At 40.6% G+C, this 27143-nt stretch overlaps 1 protein-coding gene across 8 annotated transcripts; it reads left to right on the top strand.

Moving 5' to 3' along the window:
- The first annotated feature begins 7287 nt into the window (after positions 1–7287).
- On the top strand, positions 7288–20138 carry LOC118394523 (glutamate-rich protein 6). 8 transcript variants are annotated; one of them, XM_035787768.2, is made up of 12 exons: positions 7288–7681; positions 9454–9592; positions 9807–9865; positions 9959–10087; positions 12579–12665; positions 12889–13046; positions 13375–13442; positions 13633–13799; positions 16008–16090; positions 16187–16339; positions 16437–16659; positions 17708–20138. In XM_035787768.2, the coding sequence occupies exons 2-12, from the start codon at positions 9460–9462 to the stop codon at positions 17972–17974; spliced, it is 1527 nt and encodes a 508-aa protein (XP_035643661.1). In that variant the 5' UTR covers positions 7288–7681; positions 9454–9459; the 3' UTR covers positions 17975–20138. The 8 variants fall into 8 exon arrangements, with proteins under 8 accessions (XP_035643661.1, XP_035643663.1, XP_035643666.1 ...); XM_035787770.2 differs by having other exon boundaries at positions 7289–7681; positions 9454–9565; XM_035787766.2 differs by lacking the exon at positions 7288–7681 and adding an exon at positions 8795–8905 and having other exon boundaries at positions 12907–13046.
- The last annotated feature ends 7005 nt before the right edge of the window (positions 20139–27143 follow it).

Below are 27143 nucleotides of genomic sequence, written 5' to 3'. Positions count from 1 at the left end.
TGCCCCTCCCAAAATATATTTTTTCCTGTGAGTTTGAGCCAATTACTTGTCAAATAATATTACAGTCACTTGTTGGTAGGTGAATATCCTTATGATAGTTTATTTATCACAAAGGAATAGCCAGTCGAGACGAGGGTTCCTCAACTGGCGGGTTGCGGGCCGAATTTAACAGAGATGCATGATCTATACAAATGTAAGCAAGGTTTTAAATTATTATGTTTTATAAACGGAAAGACAGCCATAAACCATAAAAAAACATGACGCTGTCTCGGAATAATGCTTCTACATTAGAAGGTTGTGGAGGATATTGCAAAACAGTATCTTCCTGTGGCTACATAACGAGACAATGTCAATCCCCCAAAACAATATTTCACAACATATTCGTTGTCTGTTCTTAACATATGGGTATGATGGACATTTTCATATCAGTAAATGTAGAGAGGTAATGTAGACTATTTTCAGAATGTACATTTTCTATAGAAATATCAACCCAACAACTAATCCAACTCTTAATCTTAGGGCTGCAATCCCGTTAACAGGATCGATATGACAACAGCCAGTGAAAGTGCAGGGCGGCAAATTCAAAACAACAGAAATCTCATAATTAAAATTCCTCAAACATACATGTATTTTATACCGTTTTAAAGGTAATCTTGTTGTTAATCCTACCACAGTGTCCAATTTCAAATAGGCTTTACAGCGAAAGCACCACAAATGATTATATTAAGTTACCACCAACTCACAGAAAAATTCTGCCATTTTTCTAGCCAGAGAGGAGTCACAAAAGGCACCATCAGAGATAAAATGAATCACTAACCTTTGATAATCTTCATCAGATGACCTCATGTTACACAATACATTTACATTTAGATTTACATTTACATTTAAGTCATTTAGCAGACGCTCTTATCCAGAGCGACTTACAAATTGGTGCATTCACCTTATGACATCCAGTGGAACAGCCACTTTACAATAGTGCATCTAAATCTTTTAGGGGGGTTTGTTTGATAAAGTTCATATTTATATTTGTAAAAATCTCAGTATACATTGGCGCGTTACGTTCACTAGTTCCAAAAACATCCGGTGATATTGCAGAGAGCCACATCATTTTACACAAATACTTATTATAAATGTCGATAAATACAATTGTTAGACATGGAAATATAGATATACCTCTACTTAATGCAACCGCTGTGTCAGATTTTTTTTTTAAATTTACGGAAAAGGCAAACCATACAATAATCTGAGACGGCGCTCAGAAAATAAATAAAATTATCCGCCATGTTGGAGTCAACAGAAATCAGAAATCACATTATAAATATTCCCTTACCTTTGACGATATTCATCAATGCAATGCACTCCCAGGAATCCTAGTTCCACAATAAATGCTTGATTTGTTCGATAATGTCCATTATTTATGTCCAAGTAGCTACTTTTGTTAGCGCGTTTAGTACACAAATCCAAACGCTCGTGCAGGTCCATCCGAATGTCGGACGAAAACTTCAAAAAGTTATATTACAGGTCGAAGAAACTTGTCAAACTAAGTATAGAATCAATCTATAGGATGTTGTTATCATAAATCTTCAATAAAGTTCCAACCAGAGAATTCCTGTCTGTAGAGAAGCCATGGAACGCAGGTTGCTAATCATGTGAAATGCGCCTGACCAGGACCTGGCTCTCTGCCAGACCACTGACTCAAACAGCTCCCATCCGGTTCCACAACACAGTAGAAGCCTCATTCAAGTTTCTAAAAACGGTTGACATCTAGTGGAAGCCCTAGGAAGTGCAACTTTATCCATATCCCACTGTGTATTCAATAGGGGCTGGATTGAATATCAACCAACCTCAATTTCCCACTTACTGTTTGGATTTCTTCTCAGGTTTTTGCCTGCCATATGAGTTCTGTTATACTCACAGACATCATTCAAACCTTTTTAGAAACTATAGAGTGTTTTCTATCCAATACTAATAATAATATGCATATATTAGCAACTGGGACTGAGGAGCAGGCCGTTTACTCTGGGCACCTTTCATCCAAGCTACTCAATACTGCCCCTGCAGCCATAAGAAGTATTAAGACGGCAATATTTGGAGAGACGATTCTCAGCCTCCAAAAAGCGCACGTAAAAGCTCAGGCACTCGGAATGATATTCTGACACTGTTGAATAGTTCACTGCCTGTAAATACACTGTATCAGCCAGAACAACTTTAACATCTTCACCCAGCTCTCCTATAAAATATGAAGGACAAATTGGTATTGTGTTCCAGTGGATTTGTCCGTTATTATGATGTTTTCAGCTGTTGTTTTTTACCAGACTGAGCCTAAGTTCTTTACATATGTTGAATGAATGTGCGCATTTTGGGATTGTCACATTTTTTGAGAGAGATGTTGGTGCTTGCATAAACCATATTCTCAGCATTTAGGCTACGTTTTTACATGTATTTACAGTATATCACAAAAGTGAGTACACCCCTCACATTTTTGTAAATATTTGAGTATATCTTTTCATGTGACAACACTGAAGAAATGACACTTTGCTACAATGTAAAGTAGTGAGTGTACAGCTTGTATAACAGTGTAAATTTGCTGTCCCCTCAAAATAACTCAACACACAGCCATTAATGTCTAAACCGCTGGCAACAAAAGTGAGTCCACCCCTAAGTGAAAATGTCCAAATTGGGCCCAAAGTGTCAATATTTTGTGTGGCCACCATCATTTTCCAGCACTGCCTTAACCCTCTTGGGCATGGAGTTCACCAGAGCTTCACAGGTTGCCACTGGAGTCCTCTTCCACTCCTCCATGACGACATCATGGAGCTGATGGATGTTAGAGACCGTGTACTCCTCCACCTTCCGTTTGAGGATGCCCCACAGATGCTCAATAGGGTTTAGGTCTGGAGACATGCTTGGCCAGTCCATCACCTTTACCCTCAGCTTCTTTAGCAAGGCAGTGGTCGTCTTGGAGGTGTGTTTGCGGTCGTTATCATGTTGGAATACTGCCCTGCGACCCAGTCTCCGAAGGGAGGGGATCATGCTCTGCTTCAGTATGTCACAGTACATGTTGGCATTCAAGGTTACCTCAATGAGCTGTAGCTCCCCAGCTCCCATTTAAAAAAAAACCTATTATTCCCATATAAATGTTGATAAACGACCAAAAATAAGTTAAATATTTGTTGATAATTCACCCAATCATCAGCCTAAAGCATAGACTGCTGATGAGAATAATTATTATTTCGGTTTTATGTCGAACTACACGCAAAAATAAGTACTGTAGCCACCAACTGTGTGGGATGAAAATAAAAGATCGCAAAATACTAAAATGTCGATATTGGAATACTCATATTGACTACCCGAAAATCACTCATCAACATGCTCCTTGATTCATCTGTTAAAATCAATAATCAATGTCTGATACCATTTGCTAATTAAGCTCAGGAGCCCGGGAGGGCAGCACATCTTCCAATAACCCTTGCACATCTTCCGCTGTGAATTCCCAGATACGTTCCTGCGGCAGCCACAATGATGTCCAATTTCTTTGATTTTCTTTTTACCTGAGCCGTACAGTTTATTGCAGTTGCAATGAACGCCACAAAATCCACTTTCTTTGCATACAGCATGTCTGGATCTCTTGGCTGACAAGTAGGCCTATTAACTCTGGACATTTGTGCATCCACTACCATTCATTCAACTTCACTTCCTCTCTCAATTCTTTTGATTGCCTACGCGTAGGAGAGCCGATGGACTGCCCTAACTTTTGCCACCTCAACCTCCTTTACCCTTATAGGTCACTACACAAAGTCTGGGTCATGATCCCGATGATTACTGCGTAGTACTCACCTCATATAACCCAACTTCACATGCGTAGGAAAGTGCTTATCATTTTTTTTTAAACATAGAACCGACAAACTTTCTTCCTTTCACAATGCGGGTCAAAGAACTGGCACTAAATACATCTGGGACTCCAGTTAACATCCCCATCAAAAGATAAATGATAATAATCACATCCCAACAAGAAACAAATCCTTGTCTGACATGCTCTCCTCCTCTTCAATTATAAACACTTATTTTTAATTCCATTGTTCCACACTACCATTGTCAGAATTCCTCTTTCATGAAAAAAAACATTTTTTTAAAAGCCTGGCCCTATATGAGTTTCTGAGAATAAAAAAAGTCATTGTCATGTCCATGACTTTCAGCCCACGTGGTCTTGACCAATTACTCAAAACAAACAGGAGCCCCAAAAAAGATTGACCTCGTGTTGCATTCAGACTCAGCTTTTCTTGACATTGGAGGCATTGTATGAACATGGACCATTAAATTGATTTGCCAGTGCACCATACAAATACTAGAAAACTGCATTATGGTATATCTTAGAATGGACCTCTGAGGCAGGGGGAAGATGGGGATAATGGTAGTGAGGATAATTGTGGCAAACTGGACTAGTGTATTAATATGGAGGCTGTGGATAGTACCCTGTGGGATAGACAGGATCTTGTGGCTTCATGGTTGTTGGTTTGGGAATCGTTAGAGACTCTGTAGTTGGCATCGTAGTCACTGTAGTTGGCATCGTGGTCTCTGTAGTTGGCATCGTGGTCTCTGTAGTTGGCATTGTGGTCTCTGTAGTTGGCATCGTGGTCTCTGTAGTTGGCATCGTGGTCTCTGTAGTTGGCATCGTGGTCTCTGTAGTTGGCATCGTGGTCTCTGTAGTTGGCATTGTGGTCTCTGTAGTTGGCATCGTGGTCTCTGTAGTTGGCATCGTGGTCTCTGTAGTTGGCATCGTGGTCTCTGTAGTTGGCATCGTGGTCTCTGTAGTTGGCATTGTGGTCTCTGTAGTTGGCATCGTGGTCTTAGAGAGAGTGTTGGTCAGGGCTGGAGGAGGATATGGAAAAGGATAATGATGGTGAAGATGTTGGTGCATGAAGTAGGAATGCATGATCTCATGTAGGTAGACTGGATCCTTGCCTACGTCCAGTATGAAAAAACGTAGTTGAAGAATTCAGTTAAGCAGAAGCGGTGCTGTACTGAACAATTAGTTGAAATAAAACGGGGTTGGGTTGTGGGCTCTTTTTTTTAATGATATATTGGCTTTTGCATAATTTAATGTGCATCCCGCCACCTACTGTGCGGGAAGGAAACAGAATTCCCCAAAATGTAACAAAATACAACCCCCTGCCGCAAAACATAAGAAATAAACTAAATCAAAGAACTTTTCTGTTAAAAATAAATAAAACAGATCTGATCACTACACAGGCTCAAGGTGAACCTAGGAGGGTGGGTTTTCTGAAGCCAGTACGCCTTGCAAGTCTTCAGATGTAAAATCCTTAAGTCCCAAAAACTTTTCTGCCGCAGCCACAATAAAGTCCAGTTTCTTAGACTTGTGCCCTACAGTTCATAACTGTAGCAATGAATGTTACAAAATCACAATTTTTAACACACAGTGTATATTTTGACTGGCAGCAAACATTTACTGTACTCTGGTGCGTCTACAACCATATCTTCACTAGAATCACTATCGCTTCCGCATAGAAGATTTGCTTGACCACTAACTTTTGCCACCTCAATCCCCTTCACCCTTAAAGGGCTCTCCAGGAACTCGGGAACATGATCCCCACCACAATTGCAACACCATCGTCCTTCTACACATCATTCTTCAATATACTCTGTCCGTCTGCACACACTTGAAACATGGCCAAATCCTTTACAATTTTTACACTGCAATGGTTTGGGGACGAAAGCTCTTACGGCATATCTTACACAACCAAGCTTCATTCATCCATTCACCCAACAGGTCAGACGCCAGGCACCAACCCCACCAGGAATTCCCTTCAGCTATTGAACCTGAACATCTATTGTCACCCCTGAGATGACTCCTTTGATGGGTGCTTGTTGGAGGAAATTATAGTTGAAATGATTAATTATGCATACATTAGATTAGAACCAGTTATTTTAATACTATTATGTTATGGTATGAAATGTATGGGTTCTTGGTTAAGCTGTTACTGAAAATGTAAGTAAAACAAATTAATTATCTGTACCTTGTGGGAAAGGGATCTTTTCTGACAGATAAGAATGGTCTTTGATGTTCCAGTAGTGGAGGAGAAGATGTCTTTTAGACAGATTGGAATGTTTGTTTTATGAGGGGAGTAGAAGAAGATCTCCAGAACTGAAGACACTGCACTATTGTGTGGATCGGAAAGGGTGTGGGAAACTGATGATGTCATTTTATGTTGTCTCTGTTATAATGTAAGGTTCTTTGTATTTTTGGTCAGTACTCTCTTGTAATAAACGCTGCTACCTGAATTTAAGACTGGGGCTCTATCCATTCCTATAATAATAATAATAATAATAATAATTATAATAATAATAATAATAATATGGGTTTTACGATCCCATAGAATGCATTGACAGAGTACTTCATTCTGATTGGGAAATAATACAGAGGAATTTAGAATTCCACTAACAGTGCTCTACTCCCAAGTTCAAAATATAATACTCCTGTTGTCCGGATTCTTTTAAGACTCACTGCAATCTTCCTCTGTTCTTCAGAAATACAATTCATCAAAATAAGACCACTCTGTCACTCTGACAGATTCCACTTTTCCCAGCACGTACTTCACCATTTAACACCTCAAATGGGATTCCAACATATGCATCCTTACTCAACAAACGCATCCCAACATGAAGCGATTCATTATCATTTATACACGTATCCGTCCGTTTCCTTTCTGTTCCAGTTTTCAATAATACTGCTGTTCATTCAGAACATTCGTCTTCACCAACTTTGCTCGCCATTTTTATCCTGAACCAGAATCTTAATCTGGGTTGTGGTTCGTGCACCCCTGCCCTTTAAATATGTCACTCATTGCTTCAAGCCACACCCCGGCACACCTACAGAATGGAGCAAACCTACGTACTTCAGTCTGTTCAAGAACATACAAGAAAGTTTTGGGGAAACGTGTCGTTCAGTACAAACCGTTTCGCAACGTAGCAAACGTTCAAGCAAACTGAACGCACCCCTGGGGTTTCGTGGCTGTTGCGTTAGCAGTGGGAGGGATAGTCTCGGTGGCTGTGGTGGACTCTGTAGTTGACATAGTGTAGTCGTTCTCTGGCCAATTGAATTCCGCTGGGACAATCATTCTCACCTGTTTTCTTAATTAATTGCCTTGGCACAGCTGGCATGCATGGATAACGCGTTATCTAAATCGCGTACAATTACACTGAAATGAATTAGGGTGTAACAGGGTGCGGGTTGTGGCTAGATGGTATACAGCTGGTGGTTTTAAAAAAGTTGCACGTTCAAGCCACGTCAGGGAGAATTTTTGCATTTTAGCTAACCCCAACCCTTTTCCTAAGCTTAACCCAATTATCCTAACCTGCTATGTTAATTATCCTAACCTGCTATGAAAAGTAAATTCTGCCCGTAGTTTTATACCAGGGGTAGGCAATCTTGGTCCTGGAGTGCCACAGGCACTTCATGTTTTTAATTGAGCCGATCTGAAAGATCAGGTGTGTTGAATTTAGGCAATCACTGAACTGATCAATTAGCTCAGTTGGTCATGGTGCCAAGTTGGAACAAAATCCTGTACCTGCAGCACTCCAGGAACAGGGTAACCTACCACTGCTGTATACCATCTAATCAAAACTGTGCGACAGTCAACTGGTTAATTGGACACAAAAATTGGTAAGCCTACTCTGAAAACAATTTAAGTTGTTTTACACATAACACAACTCTTAGCTCCCTCTGTAGATGCCTACTGTACAACATTTGTTTATTGATTTTAATGAATTTCTTATTAACACTTTGTTCTAGCTAGATATTTGTGTAGGTCGCTATCAAGTAAACACAATGTTTTGATAACGTTTCTACACCTGAAGCTAAATGCAGGAAGGCTACTTTTCCCACAAATCAATTAATCAAATGTATTTATAAAGTTCTTTTTACATCAGCAGATGTCAAAGTGCTGTACAGAAACCGTCTAAAACCCCAAACAGCAAGCAATGCAGATGTAGAAGCACGGTGGCTAGGAAAAACTCCCTAGACAGGCAGGCACCTAGGAAGAAACCTGGAGAGGAACCAAGCTCTGAGGGGTGGCCAGTCCTCTTCTGGCTGTGCCGGGTGGAGATTAAGGCCAGATTGTTCTTCAAAATGTTCAAAGGTTCATAGATGACCAGCAGGGTCAAATAATAATCAGTGGTTGCAACCGGTCAGTACCTCCGAAGTAAATGTCAGTTGGTTTTTCATAGCTGAGTATTCAGAGTTCGACACAGCAGGTGCGGTAGAGAGAGTCGAAAACAGCAAGTCCGGGACAAGGTAGCATGTCCGGTGAAGAGGTCAGGATTCCATAGCCTCAGGCAGAACAGTTGAAACTGCAGCAGCATGACTGGGGACAGCCAGTCATCAAGTCAGGTAGTCGAGAGGCATGATCCTAGGGCTCAGGTACTCAGAGAGGGAGAGAGCATACTTGAATCCACACAGGACCCCAGATAAGACCGGAGAATTACAACAGATATAAGACTGACCCTAGCCCCCAGGCACATAGACAATTGCAGCATAGACACTGGAGGCTGAGACTGGTGGGTCAGGGGACACTGTGGCACCACCCTGTCTGACGGTATCACCCGGACAGGGCCAACCCAGCAAAATAATGTTAGATTATAAAGGTACTATACAGAACAAATAAATCACAATTCAATCGAGTACAGGTTTAACGGAATGAATAAGAGACAGAATGCGATATGGAATTGTATTGAATAGTTTGGGGTATGGCCTCATCAGATGCTAATGACAGCATTTTGCTGGGCAGCTGGCATAAAACCCCCGCTAGAGGGAAAGAAGTTTCGATGACGGGCCTTAGGGTAATATAGCTGATGGTGGATGGTTGTCACAGCAAGTGAGAGAACATGGGTAAGTTGACATAAACACATCCCAAGGTTTATACCCATTGGTTGAGAGAGAAGTGATAATTGCAAAAATGAGCACATAGTTTAAACAGCAAGCGTGCGCACATGGCTAACAGGAAGAGGAGCAGAACGAGAAGCTATGCTGCTGATGCGTTTCTATTCCTTCCCACTATGTCCTGTATAATAGGAAAGAGTGAATTATGCTGTGCTGCTTGAAGTTAAATGAGCATTCAAACAAGCCTTCCTGATTAAACTTTCATAAATGACATTACAACAATAATACCCTTAACTTTTACCCACCCACCTGCTAGGACTAAACATGCTATTGCTGTCTCTTATTTTGGAATGTATAATGCCAGGCAATATGGTTAGATATTAGGTTCAGAAAGCCCCACGCAACCATTTCATCTCCACGGTTACTGACAACATCAGCAAGTTTAGCTACATGCTGTCTGAACAAGCACAACACTGTGGTGAGTGTATGAATTTGTTTAGGCGTGTGTGTGTGTGTGTAAATGTCTACCTCTGTGACCTCTGTCTTTTTCTGAAAAGGAAATAATGGAGGCTGAAGTTGCAGGTGCCCCAAATCAAGGCTGGCATATGGACGGTGATGTCACTACTCTGCCCAGTGAGGGAAAGAAGCAAGTGCGAGACACAGAGACGGGTGGAACAGTTTTTGATATCCTTCGATGTAAAGTTCTGGGCTTAGTTTTAACTTTGATCAATTGAGTGGGTGAGATTATAGCAGGATGCATGAGATCAATGTCACTAATTGAGACCGAAGTCGTAAGAAGACCACACAATTTAGTAAAAAATGAAATAAATGGCAACATATTTACACTGTGTATGAATGATGTGTCATGTCATACTGAATTAGTTATGTTGACTATTTGTCTATTTTTCAGATGAGTCTTCTAGGTTAGAGCAGGAACCCAATGAAGTCTTTTTGCTCATGGATGACCATGTAAGAGAAATGTACAATTTAAGACAGGTCTTGTTATTTTTCTCCTTCTCTCCCTGACTACTTATTTTCTGTCCCTATGTGTTCTCTCTATAGGGGCTGCAAGATGAATATGTACAGTCTTTTGATTGTCCACCAACTCCCACTTCTGGTTTTCTGGGAGTTCTTAGATATAAGAGGGAGTCCCAGGACCAAGCACCAAACCCAAGGAACATCCTCCCAGAGGTACAACACCTTACCCACCTGTCTGCTACCACACCCTAGTCTCTGTAATCTCTTCATAGTCCACTTTATTAGTTCCATGTGTCAGCCAGGTACTAATGATCAGAATATGAGAGGTCAAAGTATCGCCCCTCAAACCCAGCACTTCTATCTCGGAAGATGTTTTCCACTCAGGGATAGAACTGGCATTGTGATGTTATGAATATAATGTGCAACCCATATGCAATAGAAATTGTGAATAGCACAACTGAAAATAAAAGAGAGCCGCACACTTTAGCAGCTCAGATGCAAAAATGTCATTACCAACGTTTCAACAGCCAAGCTGTCTTCATCAGGGTATAATCACAAACACTGCGGGATGACTCGTTTATGTAGTGTCAAAAGACACAGGTGTCTGTAATCATGGCCAAGAGTGGCCTAATATCATTGGTTAATTATCAAATATTAAAATGTCATACAAAGAACAGCATACAAACAACAAATGGATAGCATACGATTAATTTGATTACACAAGCTTACGAACAATTACAATGGCAAAGTCACAAGAATGGCTATAGAGCAAAGTCTACGTTGAGACCGAAGGGAGCAAGGGTCTTTAAGTTAGATCCAGGCAGCCTCTCGTTTTGACAATAAATTATCAAGGTCACCCCCTCTCCTAGGGAGGGTGACATGTTCGATGCCAATATAACGCAGAGACGAAATCGAGTGGCCTGCCTCCAAGAAGTGGGCCGCAACTGGGTAAGTAAAGTTTTTGCACCTAATGGTGCTACGATGCTCTGAGATTCGTACTTTTAATTCGCGCTTTGTTTTACCCACATTTTTTTCCACAAGGACAAGTTATAAGATAAATAACTGCCTTAGTGGAGCACGTAATAACACCTTTGATTGGGATCGATTTCTCTGTTTGTGGGTGTTTGAAGGATCTACATTTATAAGTGCCATTGCATTGAGCACAGCCATTACACTTGTAATTTCCATCCAGTAGGGGCGCAAATAGACGATGTTCAGGTATATCTTGGTGGTAAATCAGAGTTCCCTTCGGTCTCAACGTAGACTTTGATCTGAAGCCATTCTTGTGATTATTGTGACTTTGCCATTGTAATTGGAAATCCTAAGTTAAATCTAGAATTGGCTTCCTATTTCACAACAAAGCATCCTTCACTCATGCTGCCAAACATACCCTTGTAAAACTGACCATCCTACCAATCCTCGACTTTGGCGATGTCATTTACAAAATAGCCTCCAATACCCTACTCAACAAATTGGATGCAGTCTATCACAGTGCAATCCGTTTTGTCACCAAAGCCCCATATACTACCCACCATTGCGACCTGTATCGCTCTCGTTGGCTGGCCCTCGCTTCATACTCGTCGCCAAACCCACTGGCTCCATGTCATCTACAAGACCCTGCTAGGTAACGTAACCCCTTATCTCAGCTCGCTGGTCACCATAGCATCTCCCACCTGTAGCACACGCTCCAGCAGGTATATCTCTCTAGTCACCCCCAAAACCAATTCTTTCTTTGGCCGCCTCTCCTTCCAGTTCTCTGCTGCCAATGACTGGAACGAACTACAAAAATCTCTGAAACTGGAAACACTTATCTCCCTCACTAGCTTTAAGCACCAACTGTCAGAGCATCTTACAGATTACTGCACCTGTACATAGCCCACCTATAATTTAGCCCAAACAACTACCTCTTTCCCAACTGTATTTAATTAATGTATTTATTTTGCTCCTTTGCACCCCATTATTTTTATTTCTACTTTGCACATTCTTCCATTGCAAAACTACCATTCCAGTGTTTTACTTGCTATACTGTATTTACTTTGCCACCATGGCCTTTTTGCCTTTACCTCCCTTCTCACCTAATTTGCTCACATTGTATATAGACTTGTTTATACTGTATTATTGACTATGTTTGTTTTACTCCATATGTAACTCTGTGTCGTTGTATCTGTCGAACTGCTTTGCTTTATCTTGGCCAGGTCGCAATTGTAAATGAGAACTTGTTCTCAACTTGCCTACCTGGTTAAATAAAGGTTAAATAAATTAAAATTGTTTGTAAGCTTGTGTAGTCAAATTAATCTATGATCGTATGCTGTCCATTTGTTGTTTGTATGCTGTTCTTTGTATGACATTTTAATATTTGATAATTAACCAATGATATTAGGCCACTCTTGGCCATGATTACAGACACCTGTGTCTTTTGACACTATATAAACGAGTCATCCCGCAGTGTTTGTGATTATACCCTGATGAAGACAGCTTGGCTGTTGAAACGTTGGTAATGACATTTTTGCATCTGAGCTCCTAGTGTGCGGCTCTTTTATTTTCAAATTTACTCCGCTAGCCAGCACCTCGCCTAAATAGGTGTTTATCTTTATTCTAGAATAGCACAACTGAGACATTTTTGGAGACTGTGTATAACTCTGTATTATTGTAAGTGATCCATTGTGTGATCATCTTTGATCACACCTCTGTTGTCCTGCCCCAGCCTCTCGTGGACTCTCCAGTGATGTGTGAGTACTGTGGAGAGAAAGCAAGGCCTCCACTTGGACCAACATTTGCAGAGGACCCTGGGGTAAGGCTGAATGTCATGGACGGTCAAATGAAACGCCCTGCAACAAGCATCACCTAAAGAGGGGGTGGGGAATATTAGTGTGAACAAAGCATGACACATGATTTTTATGATATGCCCCTCCCCACACTCCATATACCCCTCATCACACTCTGTATGCATACACCCTACCCTACTCTTTCTCTCTTTCATGATCTATCTCATGCACATGCCCTCACACACACAGATCTTCTGCTGTGCCCAGTACCAGCAGCTGTGTGACATGCTGGCCCATGAAAGGTTGCTTGCCCTGCAGAGACCTGATCAGGAGGATGACGCAACACTCCCACCTAACAATCAGCCAACCAGAGAGGAGCTGCAGGCCCGGGACAGAGCGGAGCACAGGTATGAGGGGTCATGGATGAAAGGTCAAAATAAGGGTCAAATTTGCATCTTATTCTCTGTCTAGGAAACAGGTGACACTAAGGCAGCTTGCTGCCTGAACATGATTGGATCATTGGTTTTCCTTACTAATGGATCATATGCTATTAGTTTCTTAGTGTCTGACTCTTTATTGTTCTCCACGCGTTGGGATTGAGAAGAATAGTCTGCAATCCCATAAGCATAATCAGGTGTGCTTGATTGAGCTTGCCTTGTGTGCTGGATGGGTGGAGTTTGAATTTAGGACGGAAATCTAGCACATCACTAGCAAACTCCACCTCTTCCTCCTCAGAAAGCAGGAGCAAGAGCGAGAGCGACTCTACCAGGACACACAGTCAACCCTCCGATCTGCAGATACCTGTGAGTACACAACAGTTTATAACACATTTAAATATGAGTCTGTTTTCTGTGGAAATGGTCAATTAATCACTTTAAGTTCATTCAGGATGTTCATTTTTATATATATATATATATTTTAAAAGCCATATATTTCCATTAACTTTGAACTGATGTAGTTTTAATGTCATTGACCTGCTGTCCTGTTTCATAGACACACCCTTCTCTAGGACCATCAGCTACCAGCTGTCCACCTGTACAGCCAAAGAGGGACAGTGGACTGTTACACAACATCCTGGGATTGAGGAGGACCTGGAAAAAGAAAATGGAGACACCCTTTATGACCATGAGTCATTTGAGTTTGGCATTTCTCCGCATCAGGTACAAATTATTTTTAACCTTTATTACATTGACTTTGAACCTCACAACATGATGGATGAGGCAGCAAGACAAGTGAGAGATTCTGGTGTACAGGTTTGCATGAGGACAGTGCCATCATGTGGTCACCAGTAGAGGTGCATGTGGAGGAAGCCAAGCCAGTAAAAAAAGCCATATTACAACCTCTGTTGTGATAATTGTGTTTGCTCTATAACCCTTTCGTTCATACGCTACCGCGATATACAATAAGGCCGTGACAACAAAAAGACAAGTCACACAGCGGCGTATGTTTGTTTAATCACAAAACCAGAGAGCAACATCTGTCCGGTGAAGTCCACAAAGCAAATGATGCACATGTTAGAAGTTCACCTAGGGGTCATGATTGGGGCTATACAAATGTTTGATGTATTAGAATAATTGATTATGCTTATGTTGTATTAAGGGGAGGGGTTATAAGACCCCTTTCTCCTCATATTTATATGGTCCTAGACTACAGATTAACGATATATATATATATATATATATATATATTCATTATAAAGGTTTAGAATTGTTCCACAGTTGTTTTCTAGTTCTCTCTCTTATAAAGAGACACATTTGAGAAATGTGTGACTGAGACAGAAGTCTGCAGGGGAGTGAAGGAGAAGACTAGTCAGACATTCCACTAAAAATCAACTTTGGGGCGTGGACATTTACTGCTAAGCTTTTAGATAACACTAAACGCCTTGTTTATATAGCTTTGTAGGCATGGTTTTGGTCTTAGGAGTAAAAGGTACTGACGTAGTAGTGACATCACTAAAGGCTGGACTTCGGTTTTGATAAAATAACATGGGACCTTTTCTTTGATACAGAAGTTACATGTAAACATGCGTGCTATGTTCCTGATTGTCAACTTCTGTATGCAATTGCATTAAATGTTTTTGAATTATTTAATTAAAGATATTGTCATAATGCTAATTTCACCAATGAACCAATGATTGACAAGGAAACAGGAACGACCCCTAACACAAACACACAGTTATCACTTCAAGCATGGTCAAGCAAGTTTAATGTTTGACAGTTTACTAAACAACTACTGATTGAGAACTACAGGGTTACCGCAATCAGCACAAAGACAACAGACATTGCCTCCGCTATTCCAGCACCAAACATTTAAAGACCATCAAATCAATAAGGCTATATATGGTGTGTTTAATACATACCATTTTTAAAAATTAAGATACCAAAAACAATTTAGTCCAATGTTTCTAAATATCATCTGGCTGTCCATTGTACTGATGTGTGTGTGTGTCCATGCTCGCGCAAGTAAAACAAAACATGTTGACTCACCCTACTCGTAGACTAGTTGAATGCCAATACCCTGATCCTCCTCTCTTTCATGTTGTCAAAACGGTCTATGGCTCTGTCATACAGTGCACTTTTAGGTTTCGTTGTTATAGGCTACCTAGCTAAAATGTTTGCTAGCCTGATGTCCTTGCATGGGCAACAATGAACCACTAAGTTAGCTAGTTAATTTAGCTAGGTAGCTATGCTACATTTTGAGCTTCAATCGTCTCAGTCCAGTGGCACAACATATTCATTTATGGTTAGATCAGAATCACCGTCAAAATCATTGGCCTGTACAGAGAATTAAGTCAAAACCACAAGTCCAAATCCCCATCTCCATCCATGGCTTAGGAAAGGGCTGATTTAGCAAGCTACCTACTGCAGGACATAAACACTCTAGCAGACCAGAAACTGACACTTTTTCTGAAAATTACATTTGGAAAGGAAGTGATTTGATTGGTCTGAAGCCAAATCCAAACTGCCCTCCCTTGCGGGCATTTTGTTACAATAATAATATACACCAGGACAACCCACAGTTGAGCTCAGCTCAATGGCTAATTATTTGTTTTTTTATCGAGGGAGGCCAAATGCTAGTTGGCATCAATCAATCAAATGGCAACATGTTACACTCTTTAGGTCCAGACAGCATTAGATACATGGTTACCCATACTAAGACAGAGGGGGTGCTGTTTCCTTCACACTGATTTCTCTGGTGAGATTCAGCCACCTGCGAATTGACTGAAAATTATGGTCAAATATTTTGGGGAAGCAAGGCTTCCCTTGGCATCAATGACTATACGCCACTGGTGGTCACATCTGAAAATACTTCTGAATACAGGTTATCTTAACTGATCAATGCGTTTTGTATATGGCTTGTGTTGGCAGGATGGGGCACAATTTCTGGAGAAGTATTATGCCTGTGGTAGCAAGTTTCTCACAGTCTTCCCAGATGGTTCTGCCCAGGTTTTGTATCCTTTCACAACATAAGTAAACTCATTGTTGGAGATTTTAACTATATGATCATGTAATTTTGTGTTGTCCATCCTTATCATTATGCCAAACAGCTATCCCTCTGGCTTCTTGGCCCTGGTCATAATCTCTGATGGAAGAGAAAGGGTATGTATTGTACATGATGACCACTCCCTTGGGCAGCCAATCAGAGCCCTATTTCAATCTGATGGCAGGGCCACATGTTACCATGGCAACGGTACTGTCTGGTAAGACGGGGACACTCGCTGTGATTAGTAATTTGTAATAAAAAATGTGTACTTATTCAGGAAAATGTCTTGTCCGTAACTTCAGTGTCTGTCCCAGGCTGAGCTTGGACGCGTCAGGAGGTCAGTGTCTGAATGATGCAGGGGCCAGGATCAGAAGGTGGAGATGGAGAGGCCACAGCCAGACGCCCACCCCCCTGCGGCCGCTCTTCCTATCTTTAAACCGCAGCCTGGGGGTGAGGGTCCTGGGACAGGAACACATGTTTGTGTCCTTCCTATCTGCTGGCCAACAGGCCAAGTTCAGTGTGGGGGCCTGTTTGCAGGTAAGCATACGCCAACTCACACTGACAAATGTACTCAGTCCTATACTGTGGAATATAGTGGATGTAACAATACTAGTTTCATCTCGCTGTGATATTTTCAGCCAGATTTAGCTCTCAACACTAAAAAATACTAAATCATTTATTAGAATTGAACTAGGATCACTTTCTCTTCGTCACGGATGGAGGAAATCACTGAGTCCTTAAAGCTGAAGTTGTAATGAGTCAACAAACATTTGAATGGTGTGTCTGCATCGCTCAGTGGACATTTAGGAGAAACTGATCTGTTGGCAGTTATGTCAAAGATAAAACAAACAGACAGATTTTTCACTGAATGTAAAAGTTTGAAGCATCCGGTTGGAATTTCCACTCACCACCAAATATGGTGATGAGAGGAAGCCCAGTGGCCGGCAATGGGAGAAGATGGAGCGAGATGGATTTTGTCCAACATTATGCAATTGTTATCATTGATGAAAATGTTGATCTCAATTCAGTTTTCTGTTCCAAAAAATAGAATCTGTTAGTAACAGTTTTGCAGACTTTACCCTTTGCCAAAGTTTTTTTTAAAATTGTGTGAAGGACTGCAAGGGCGAATTGCGTAATTCCACAAGCGCACTTCAGAGTAGGCGTTCTCTAATGGAAATATGCAAATACATGCTAGAATGCGCCAATGGGATCTCTCTCTAGATCATGCTTGGCTCTGCCCACCGTTCTTGTTCTGCTCACTATGATTAATTTGCTCCCACTGTGGTTTATCTTGGGTTAGTTATAAAATGTATTTGGTTATATGAAATTGTGCCAATATTGTACAGACCGTATTTAATTTACAGTTATGTGAAATCTTAAGTAATTTATAATTAGATTATTACTATATTTAAAAGCATGTCAGTCATGTCAAGTGCTATTGCCCTACTTTTGTTGAATAGGGGAAAAATGATTTTTCATAATATTTTGCACCAGAAAGGTCTATTTAAGCGGAAATCAACATTTTGCCCAATTATTCAACTAGAAATCTTATAAAATCATTTTTACAAATTATTTTTCTTAACAGCCAGTGGCTCTGGGGATGATTCAGGCTCCAGGTCCATCCATATCCAAGGAGGAGTGTATTCTATTGGCTGGACGGATAAGGGTCCATCAGGTCATTAGGCATCTCCACCACTGCCTGCGCTGCCCCTCCAACCCAAGGCCTCTGAGGGCTGGACTAGCTCCTAGCTTCCTCTCTCTGGCCAAAAGGTTACTGGCCTTCAGTTGCTCTCTTCAGCTTGAGGAGCGTGAGAGGGCCTTTGTCCACAGGTGTCTCCAGGATTGCCTGTGATCTCTATACCAAAGCATCATTATGTGGAAACATTGAACATTTCAGCTCATTATGACACCACACAGATTTGACAATAGTGATCCTATTAAATGAATTCCTAATTATATGGATTTGACTTACATCACAGCCTACAGTGCCTTCCGAAAGCTTTCACAACCCTCGACTTTTTCCACATTTTGTTGTTACACGGTGGGATAAAAAATGAAATTGTCAACTATTTCACAAAATACTCTGTCAAAGTGGAAGAGAAATTCTAACATTTGTATAAAAAAAAATAATTTGTCTCCCAGTGTTTGTTGGGATGCAGACTTAACCAGGTTTTCCGCTACGATTTCCCATGTGCTTAGCTCTATTTTGTTTCTTTTTACCCTAAACAACTCCCAAGTCCTTGCCGATGACAAGCATACTCATAACATGATGCAGCCACCAACATGCTTGAAAATATGAAGAGTGGTACTTAGTGATGTGTTGTGTTGGCTTTGCCCCAAACACAATGCTTTGTATTCAGGATATGAAGTTAATATTCTTTGCCAACTTTTTAGTGCCTTATTGCAAACAGGATGCATGTTTTGTAATATTTGTAATCTGTACAGTCTTCCTCTTTCATTCTGTCGTTTTTAGGTTAGTGTTGTGCAATATCTTCAATGTTGTTGATCCATCCTCTGTTTTCTCCCATCACAGCCTTTCAACTCTGTAACTGTTTTAAAGTCACCATTGGCCTCATCCTGAAATCCTTGAGCGGTTTCCTTCCTTTCCGTCAACTGAGTTAAGGACACCTGCATCTTTGTGGTGACTGTGTATTGATACGCCATCCAAAGTGTAATTAATAATTTCACCATACTCAATGTGATATTCAATGTCTGCTTTTTTAAAATGATTTATCAGCCAATAGGTATAACCTCCCTGGTTTTTGTGGTTAAATTTGTGTTTGAAATTCACTGCTTGACTGAGGAACCTTACAGATAATTCTGTGTGGGGTCTAGAGAAGAGGTAGTCATTCAAAAATCATGTTAAACACTATTGCAGTGAATCCATGCAACTTATGTGACTTGTTTAGCAAATTTTCACACCCTAACTTATTTAGACTTGCCATAACAAAGGGGTTGAATACTTATTGACTCAAGACATTTCAGCTTTTCATTTTTAATTAATGATAAATGTGTATCAAATACATAATTCCACTTTGATATTATGGGGTATTGTGTATAGGCCAGTAACAAATCTCAAGTTAATCCATTTTAAATCCCGCCTGTAACACAACAAAAACTTGGAAAAAGTCTAGGGTGTGAATACTTTCTGAAGGCACTGTACTTGTACAAACTTCCATCCCATTATGACATCACACAACACCCCCATGGTCCTTATTAAACGATCAGCTCATTATGCCCTCACACAGCACCACTTGCATCATGTCACATGCAGTGAACACTCAGCTCATTGTGACATCATAGTGCCATGAGACTGTGCCTACTGTGTAATATTGACTGTAATATTAACTTTTTATTACAGTTGTCTGATACTTTTTAGACCTCTGCAATGTGTAATTGTGAGAAGTCTGATTTAATTTTAAACATGAAATGAGTTATGTGAAACTACTCAAGTATCACAATAACTGAACTTAATTTCAATATTAATTTCTGACTTTAAATAGATATTTTATGATTTTTTTTCTTCTAGATTCATGAGTGTGTATCAAATGTACTACATCAAATAATGTTATTTGTAGCTACATACAATAAACACAGGTTGGTGGAACCTTAATTGGAGAGGACTGGCTTGTGGCTTGTGCATCGTTATGAGCCATCCTCCCCTCAGCAGCTTCCTGTGATAAACACCTATGAGCAGGGTCAATAGTAAAGTAGTCTTGAATTGTGCTATGTGTTAATCGTTGTAAGGATGGCTCATAATAATGGCTGGAACGGCGCAAATGGAATGCCATCAAACATATGCAAACCACGTGTTTCATGTATTTGATACCATTCTGCTCCAGCCATTACCGCAAGCCCGTTCTCCCCAATTAAGGTGTCACCAACCTCCTGTGGTTGTAACACTAGCGGGGATAGTGGGTTGTACTATGTCTTTCACTGTGGATTAAAGAGTCTGGTGTAATCCAAGATGGGACGGTCTCTGCATTAAGAGTCTCAACCAGAACTGTTCCCGTCCAGATGAGACTCTGCTTAAGTTCTTGCTAAACCCCTTAATCATTTAACCTAATTAGAAAATATGCTCTTGTAGACATGCTTCTCTTTACGAGTCTAGGTAGCATTTTAGACTGTTATCATAGCAATATTCTTTAGGCAGCAATATACTCCTATTAAATGGCATGTCAAGAAATGGTGGTACACTGAATACAAATATAAACCCAACATGTAAAGTGTTGGTCCCATGTTCCATGAGCTGATATACACTACTGTGCAACAGTTTTAGGCAGGTGTGAAAGAATGCTGTAAGGTAACAATGCTTTCAAAAATGAACACGTTAATAGATTGCATTTAGTTCATTGATAAATATAAAGTGAGTGAACAGAAGAAGAAAATCTCATCCATATTTGGTGTGACCACCCTTTGCCTTCAAAACAGCATCAATTCTTCTAGGTTCACTTGCACAAAGTCAGGGTTTTTGTAGGCTTATTGTCAGGTGTAGGATTAAACAATTATGCCAAACAGGTGCTAATGATCTTCAATTCAATATGTAGGTTGAAACACAATCATTAACTGAAACAGCTGCGTAGGAGGAATAAAACTGGGTGAGGAACAGCCAAACTCCGCTAACAAGGTGAGGTTGCTGAAGACAGTTTACTGTCAAAAGTCATACACCATGGCAAGACTTAGCACAGCAACAAGACACAGATGTGCTGTCCAAGCTCTTTTGAAGAAGCACAAAGAAACGTGCAACGTTGAGGACCGTAGAAGCAGTGGTCGGCCAAGGAAACTTACAGCAGCAGATGAGACACATCATGCTTACTTCTCTTCACAATCTGAAAATGTCCAGCAGTGCCATCAGCTCAGAATTGGCAGAAAACAGTAGGACCGTGGTACACCCATCTACTGTCCGGAGAAGTCTGGTCAAAAGTAGCCTTCATGGAAGACTTACGGCCAAAAAGCCATAACTCCCATGTGGAAACAAGGCCAAGCGAGTCACCTATGCACGAAAAACACAGGAACTGGGGTGCAGAAAAATGGCAGCAGGTGCTCTGGACTGATGAGTCAAAATGTGAAATATTTGGCTGTAGCAGAAGGCAGTTTGTTCGCTGGAGAGCAGTACATGAATGAGTGTCTGCAGGCAACAGTGAAGCATAGTGGAGGTTCCTTGCAAGTTCGAGGCTCCATTTCTGCAAATGGAGTTGGGAATTTGGTCAGAATTAATGGTCTCCTCAATGCTGAGAAGTACAGGCAGATAATTATCCATTGTGCAATACCATCAGGGAGGCATCTGATTGGCACAAAATGTATTCTGCAGCATGACAACGACCCCAAACAGTTCTTAATGACTTTCGCTGTATCTTCAGCGTAAAGAAGAACAAGGAGTCCTGGAAGTGATGGTATGGCCCCACAGAGCCCTGATCTCAACATCATTGAGTCTGTCTGGGATTACATGAAGAGAGAGAAGCACCTGAGGCCGCCTAAATCCACATAAAAACTGTGGTTAATTCTCCAAGATGTTAAGGCCAACCTACCTGCCGAGTTCCTTAAACTGAAGAATTGACGCTGTTTTGAAGGCAAAGGGTTGATTTGATGTAGATTTCTATTCTGTTCATTCACTTTGCATTTTGTTAATTGATAAATATAAACTATTAACATGTTTATTTTTGAAAGAATTCTTACTTTACAGCATTTTTTCACACCTGCCTAAAACTTTTTCATAGTACTGTAAAAGCTTATTTCTCTCAAATGATGTGCACAAATTTACTTACAACCTGGTTAGTAAACATTTCTCGCTTGCCAAGATAATCCATCCACCTGACAGGTGTGGCATATACAGTACATTCGGAAAGTATTCACACCTCTTGACTTTTAACACATTTTGTTCCGTTACAGCCTTATTCTAACATGGATAAAATGACAATTTTCCCTCATCAATCTATAACACAATACCCCATAATGACAAAAATCTGAAATACTTTATTTACATAAGTATTCAGACCATTTGCTGAGACTCAATTGAGTTTAGGTGCATCCTGTTCCCATTGATCATCCTTGAAATGTTTCTACAACTTGATTGGAGTCCACCTGTGGTAAATTCAATTGATTGGACATGATTTGGACAGGCACACACCTGTCTATATAAGGAGCGAAAACCAAGCCATGAGGTCGAAGGAATTGTATGTAGAGTTCCGAGACAGGATTGTGTTGAGGCACAGATCTGGGGAAGGACACTGAAACATTTCTGCGGCATTGAAGGTCCCGAAGAACACAGTAAGCACCAAGACTCTTCTTAGAGCTGGGCAATCGGGGGAGAAGCGCCTTGGTCAGGGAGGTGACCATGAACCCAAAGGTCATTATGACAGAGCTCCAGAGTTTCTCTGTGGGCAACCATCTCTGCAGCACTCCACCAATCAGGCCTTAATGGTAGAATGGCCTGAATGCAGAGCGTCACGTCTGTAGGAAACCTGGGACCATCCCTACGGTGAAGCATGGTGGTGGCATCATCGAGCTGTGGAAATGTTTTCAGTGGCAGGGACTGGGAGACCAGTCAGGATTGAGGGAAAGATGAATGGAGAAAAGTACAGAGAGATCCTTGATGAAAACCTGCTACAGAGCACTCAGGTCCTCAGACTAGGGCAAAGGTTCACCTTCCAACAGGACAACGACCCTAAGCACACAGCCAAGACAACGCAGGAGTGGCTTCGGGACAAGTCTCTAAATGTCCTTGAGTGGCCCAGCCAAAGCCCAGACTTGAACCCGATCGTACATCTATGGAGAGAGCTGAAAATAGATGTGCAGAGATGGTCCCCATCCAACCTGACAGAGCTTGAGAGGATCTACAGAGAAGAAAGGGAGAAACCCAAATGCAGGTGTGGCAAGCTTGTAGCGTCATACCCAAGAAGACTCGAGCCTGTAATCGCTGCCAAAGGTGCTTCAACAAAGTACTTAGTAAAGGGTCTGAATACTTATGTAAATGTGCTATTTCAGTTTTATTATATATATTTTTTGTTGCAAAAATGTCTAAAAACCTGTTTTTGCTTTGTCATTATGGGGTATTATATGTAGATTGATGAGAAGAATAGAAAATCCATTTTAGAATAAGGCTGTAACGTAACAAAATGTGGAAAAAGTGAAGGGGTCTGAATACTTTTCAAATGCACTGTAAAGAAGCCGATTAAACAGAATAATCATTACACAGGTGCACCTTGTGCTGGGGAGAATAAAAATACTCAAATGTGAATTTTTCATACACAACACAATGCCGCAGTTTCGAGGGAGTGTGCAATTGGCATGCTGACTGCAGGAATGTCCACCTGAGCTGTTGCCAGATAATTTAATGTAAATGTCTTTACCATAAGCTGGCTTCGACGTCATTTTAGATAATTTGGCAGTATGTCCAACCGGTCTTGTGGTCATGCGATTTGCTGATGTCAACATTGTGAACAGAGTGCCCCATGGTGGGGTTATGGTTAGGCAGGCATAAGCTATGGACAAAAAAAAGTGCTTTTTATCAATGGTAATTTGAATGCACAGAGATACCGTGGCGAGATCCTGAGGCCCATTTTCATGCCATTCATCTGCCCTCATCACCTCATGTTTCAGCATGATAATGCACGGCCCCATGTACACAATTCCTGGAAGCTGAAAATGTCCCAATTCTTCCATTGCCTTCATACTCACCAGAAGTGTCACCCAATGAGTATGTTTGGGATGCTCTGGATTGACGTGTATGGCCGTGTGTTCCAGTTCCCGCCAATATCCACCACTTCGCAGAACATTCCACAGGCCACAATCAACAGCCTGATCAACTCTATATGAAGGAGATGTGTCGCACTGCATGAGGCTAATGGTGGTCACACCAGATACTGACTGGTTTTCTGATCCTGATTTTTCTTTAAGGTATCTGACCAACAGATATGTATTCCCAGTCGTGCGAAATCTATAGATTAGGTCCTAATGAATTTATTTCAGTTGACTGATTTCCTTATATGAAGTGTAACTCTGTAAAATCTTTGAAATTATTGCATGTTGCATTCATACATTTTTTCAGTATTTGATAGCTTTTGGTGTGAAGAAGAATGATGGGAAGGGGCATCTTACCATGCAACACACTTAGTTATTTCGTTTAGACTATTTACATTGTTAATAGCTGAACAGTACAGAAGCTTCAGTTGTGGAACACTCTAACGGAATTCTCTCATTAAAGGGATTTGTTAAGTGTGGCTTTCCACGCATTTCTCGGAATTGACTCCTGACGTCTCCGCATAAAGCCGGGTGTACACTACAGGACATGGGCCAGGACTTCGAGATAAAATCCCCATCGGTTCACCGACGCTCGTTTAATTTGAGCGGGTCAAAGACGCATCCTGAAGAACTCTAAGTCCTTGTGATAGAGTACAATTACTGCTGCCTAGAACCCAGAGTTTTTCCTGGTCAAATCACATGGTCAGAAAGAATCCAGGGGCCGGAACTGAAAGTGTTACTGCAAAGATTATTCCAGCCATTTCAACTGTCAGTGATTAGCTAGGAAATCAGTTTATTAGATGGTATTGGAACATTGCCAATGGTGTGTTAAGAGTAGGCTGTTCCACAAACAGGCCTTGCAAAGTACTGCATTAGATTAGAAATCATTCATTTCATGCTTTATTGTAAGATTAGAATAATTGTATTTGATATAGGAAATGCTCAGAACTTTTGAGCTAGAGCAGAAGGAGGAGTCGTTAGAGATGGCTGAGGGACTAAAACCAGAGAGCCCTGGGTCTGTCTGGATGTTGATACATTATCCTCACGTATGGGGACACCTGCTCATTGAATATCTCATTCCAAAATCATGGACATTAATATGGAGTTGGTCCCCCCTTTTCTGCTATAACAGCCTCCACTCTTCTGGGAAGGCTTTCTACTAGATGTTAAAACAATGCTTTGGAGACTTGCTTCCATTCAGAGCATTTGGTGAGGTCGGGCACCGATGTTGGGCGATTAGGCCTGGCTCGCAGTCTGCATTCCAATTCATTGCAACGGTGTTCAATGTGGTTGAGGTGAGGGCTCTGTGCAGGCCAGTCAATTTCTTCCACACCGATCTCAACAAACCACTTCTGTATGGAACTCGCTTCATGCACGGGGACATTGTCATGCTGAAACAGGAAAAGGACTTCCCCAAACTGTTGCCACAAAGTTGGAAGCACAGAATCATCTACAATGTCATTCTAAACTGACTTGTTGGAAAGTTGGCATCCTATGATGGTGCCACGTTGAAAGTCACTGAGCTCTTCAGTAAGGCCATTCTACTGCCAATGTTTGTCTGTGGAGATTGCATGGCGGTGTGCTATATTTTATACACTTGTCAGTAACGGGTTTGGCTGAAATAGCCGATCCACTAATTTGAAGGGTTTTCCACATACTTTTGTATATATAGTGTATGTACATATAACTAGGAATAAAGTGACTAGACAACAGGAAAGATACACAGTAGTTACAGTGTATGAGATGAGTCAAAAAAGTTTGTATATACTTTCATACACTACCGTTCCAAAGTTTGGGGTCACTTAGAAATGTCCTTGTTATTGAAAGAAAAGCACCTTTTTTTCCATTAAAATAACATAAAATTGATCAGAAATACAGTGTAGACATGGTTAATGTTGTAAATGACTGTTGTAGCTGGAAACAGCTGATTTTTAATGGAACATATGGAATATAATATAATGGAATATATAATAATCATTTACAACATTAAAAATGTCAACATTGTGTTTCTGATCAATTTCATGTTATTTTAATGGACAAAAAATGTGCTTTTCTCTCAAAAACAAGGACACTTCTAAGTGACCCCAAACTTTTGAACGGTAGTTTATATTGTGTACCTTGAATATAATTTATATCCATTGTAGTCCTCCATAAGTACTGAAGGGTGCAAATTCTAAATCAATACATTTCCAATACACTTTACATCTGCGAAGTCTTCGGTCTCCTGCATTTACAAATAACTTTAGGATGAAACTGTGATCCTGTTTCTTACAAAAATGTATCCCTTCCTGGATTTATCTGTGCACGTAACCTTTGAAAAACAGCTGGTGTGGTTTTTCTCTTGACCTCATCCGCCTAGTCACTTTAGAAAATAATTTACTTATTGTCATACCAACAACCGAAACCAGTTGACCTTGTCCGAGCTCACCCAACTCTTTCACCATTAGACAGACAAATGATTAATCTTCTTAGCTACACTTCCAGCTATGCAAAGAAATATACAAATTACAATCATTCTGAAATGCTATTTTAAATGTTATTCAAATGCTCATGATCAGATGATGTAAAATGTTTTCCGTGTAGTTCACTAACAATGGTTATAATATAAATAATGGCTCAATAGCAAAACGTCATGACTATGAGGCGTGTGAGTTAAGTTTGGGCAAGCAAATTTTCAACATAAAAATGCACCTTCATAATAAAGCATTCCATGCATCATCGCATTTGCACTTATGCAAGCCTACTATTCGTAATGTGATGAGTAGATTGTATTGTCATAATTTAGGCTAATAATATAACTCAATACCTGTTGGATGTAATGCTGAGCATGTATAGCGTACAGTAGGCTTCGGACAGGGCAACTGGCGGCCCTCGGAATAGTAGAATGCACAAGGAGCAATTTCGAAATTTGGTTTTACATCAGCATTTTTGGGGGGGATTGCTAAATTAATTTAGCGGTCAACTTGTTATGGTCAAATTACCAGCCACTGTTGTTTTGTTAGTCTCATTCATATATTAAACTGCAAGCATTTCTCTCCTCCCTATGGCAAAAATATATATATTTTTTGATTGGAATAATTGTAAAACAGCTAATCTTCCTCTCTGCCCCACAGCAAAATGTGTAGAATTGGAGGAAATGAACTCTTAAACGTTTTATTTTACTCACGCCACTGTCAAGATGTCCACTAGCTCAATCAAGTTGATAATTGTTATAGTCAGATTAGTCTTTTCATTGTTTTCTCCTGACAGCAATAAAGGTTTACTTCTCAAACTAGGTTTTC

This window comes from Oncorhynchus keta, chromosome 15 (assembly GCF_023373465.1).
Source record: "Oncorhynchus keta strain PuntledgeMale-10-30-2019 chromosome 15, Oket_V2, whole genome shotgun sequence".
Classification (NCBI taxonomy): Eukaryota; Metazoa; Chordata; class Actinopteri; order Salmoniformes; family Salmonidae; genus Oncorhynchus; species Oncorhynchus keta.
The sequence above is the reverse complement of the archived record's forward strand: the minus strand, read 5'-3'. Positions and strand labels throughout refer to the sequence as shown.

What these genes read in the sequence shown, in the direction of transcription:
- LOC118394523 (XM_035787765.2), top strand. Translation starts at nt 8,876, where the DNA reads ATGGTTGTCACAGCAAGTGAGAGAACATGG. An exon ending in CATTTGCAGAGGACCCTGGG is followed by an intron (nt 12,666 to 12,888) that starts GTAAGGCTGAAT and finishes TCACACACACAG; the next exon opens with ATCTTCTGCTGTGCCCAGTA. An exon ending in GTGTGGGGGCCTGTTTGCAG is followed by an intron (nt 16,660 to 17,707) that starts GTAAGCATACGC and finishes TTTTCTTAACAG; the next exon opens with CCAGTGGCTCTGGGGATGAT.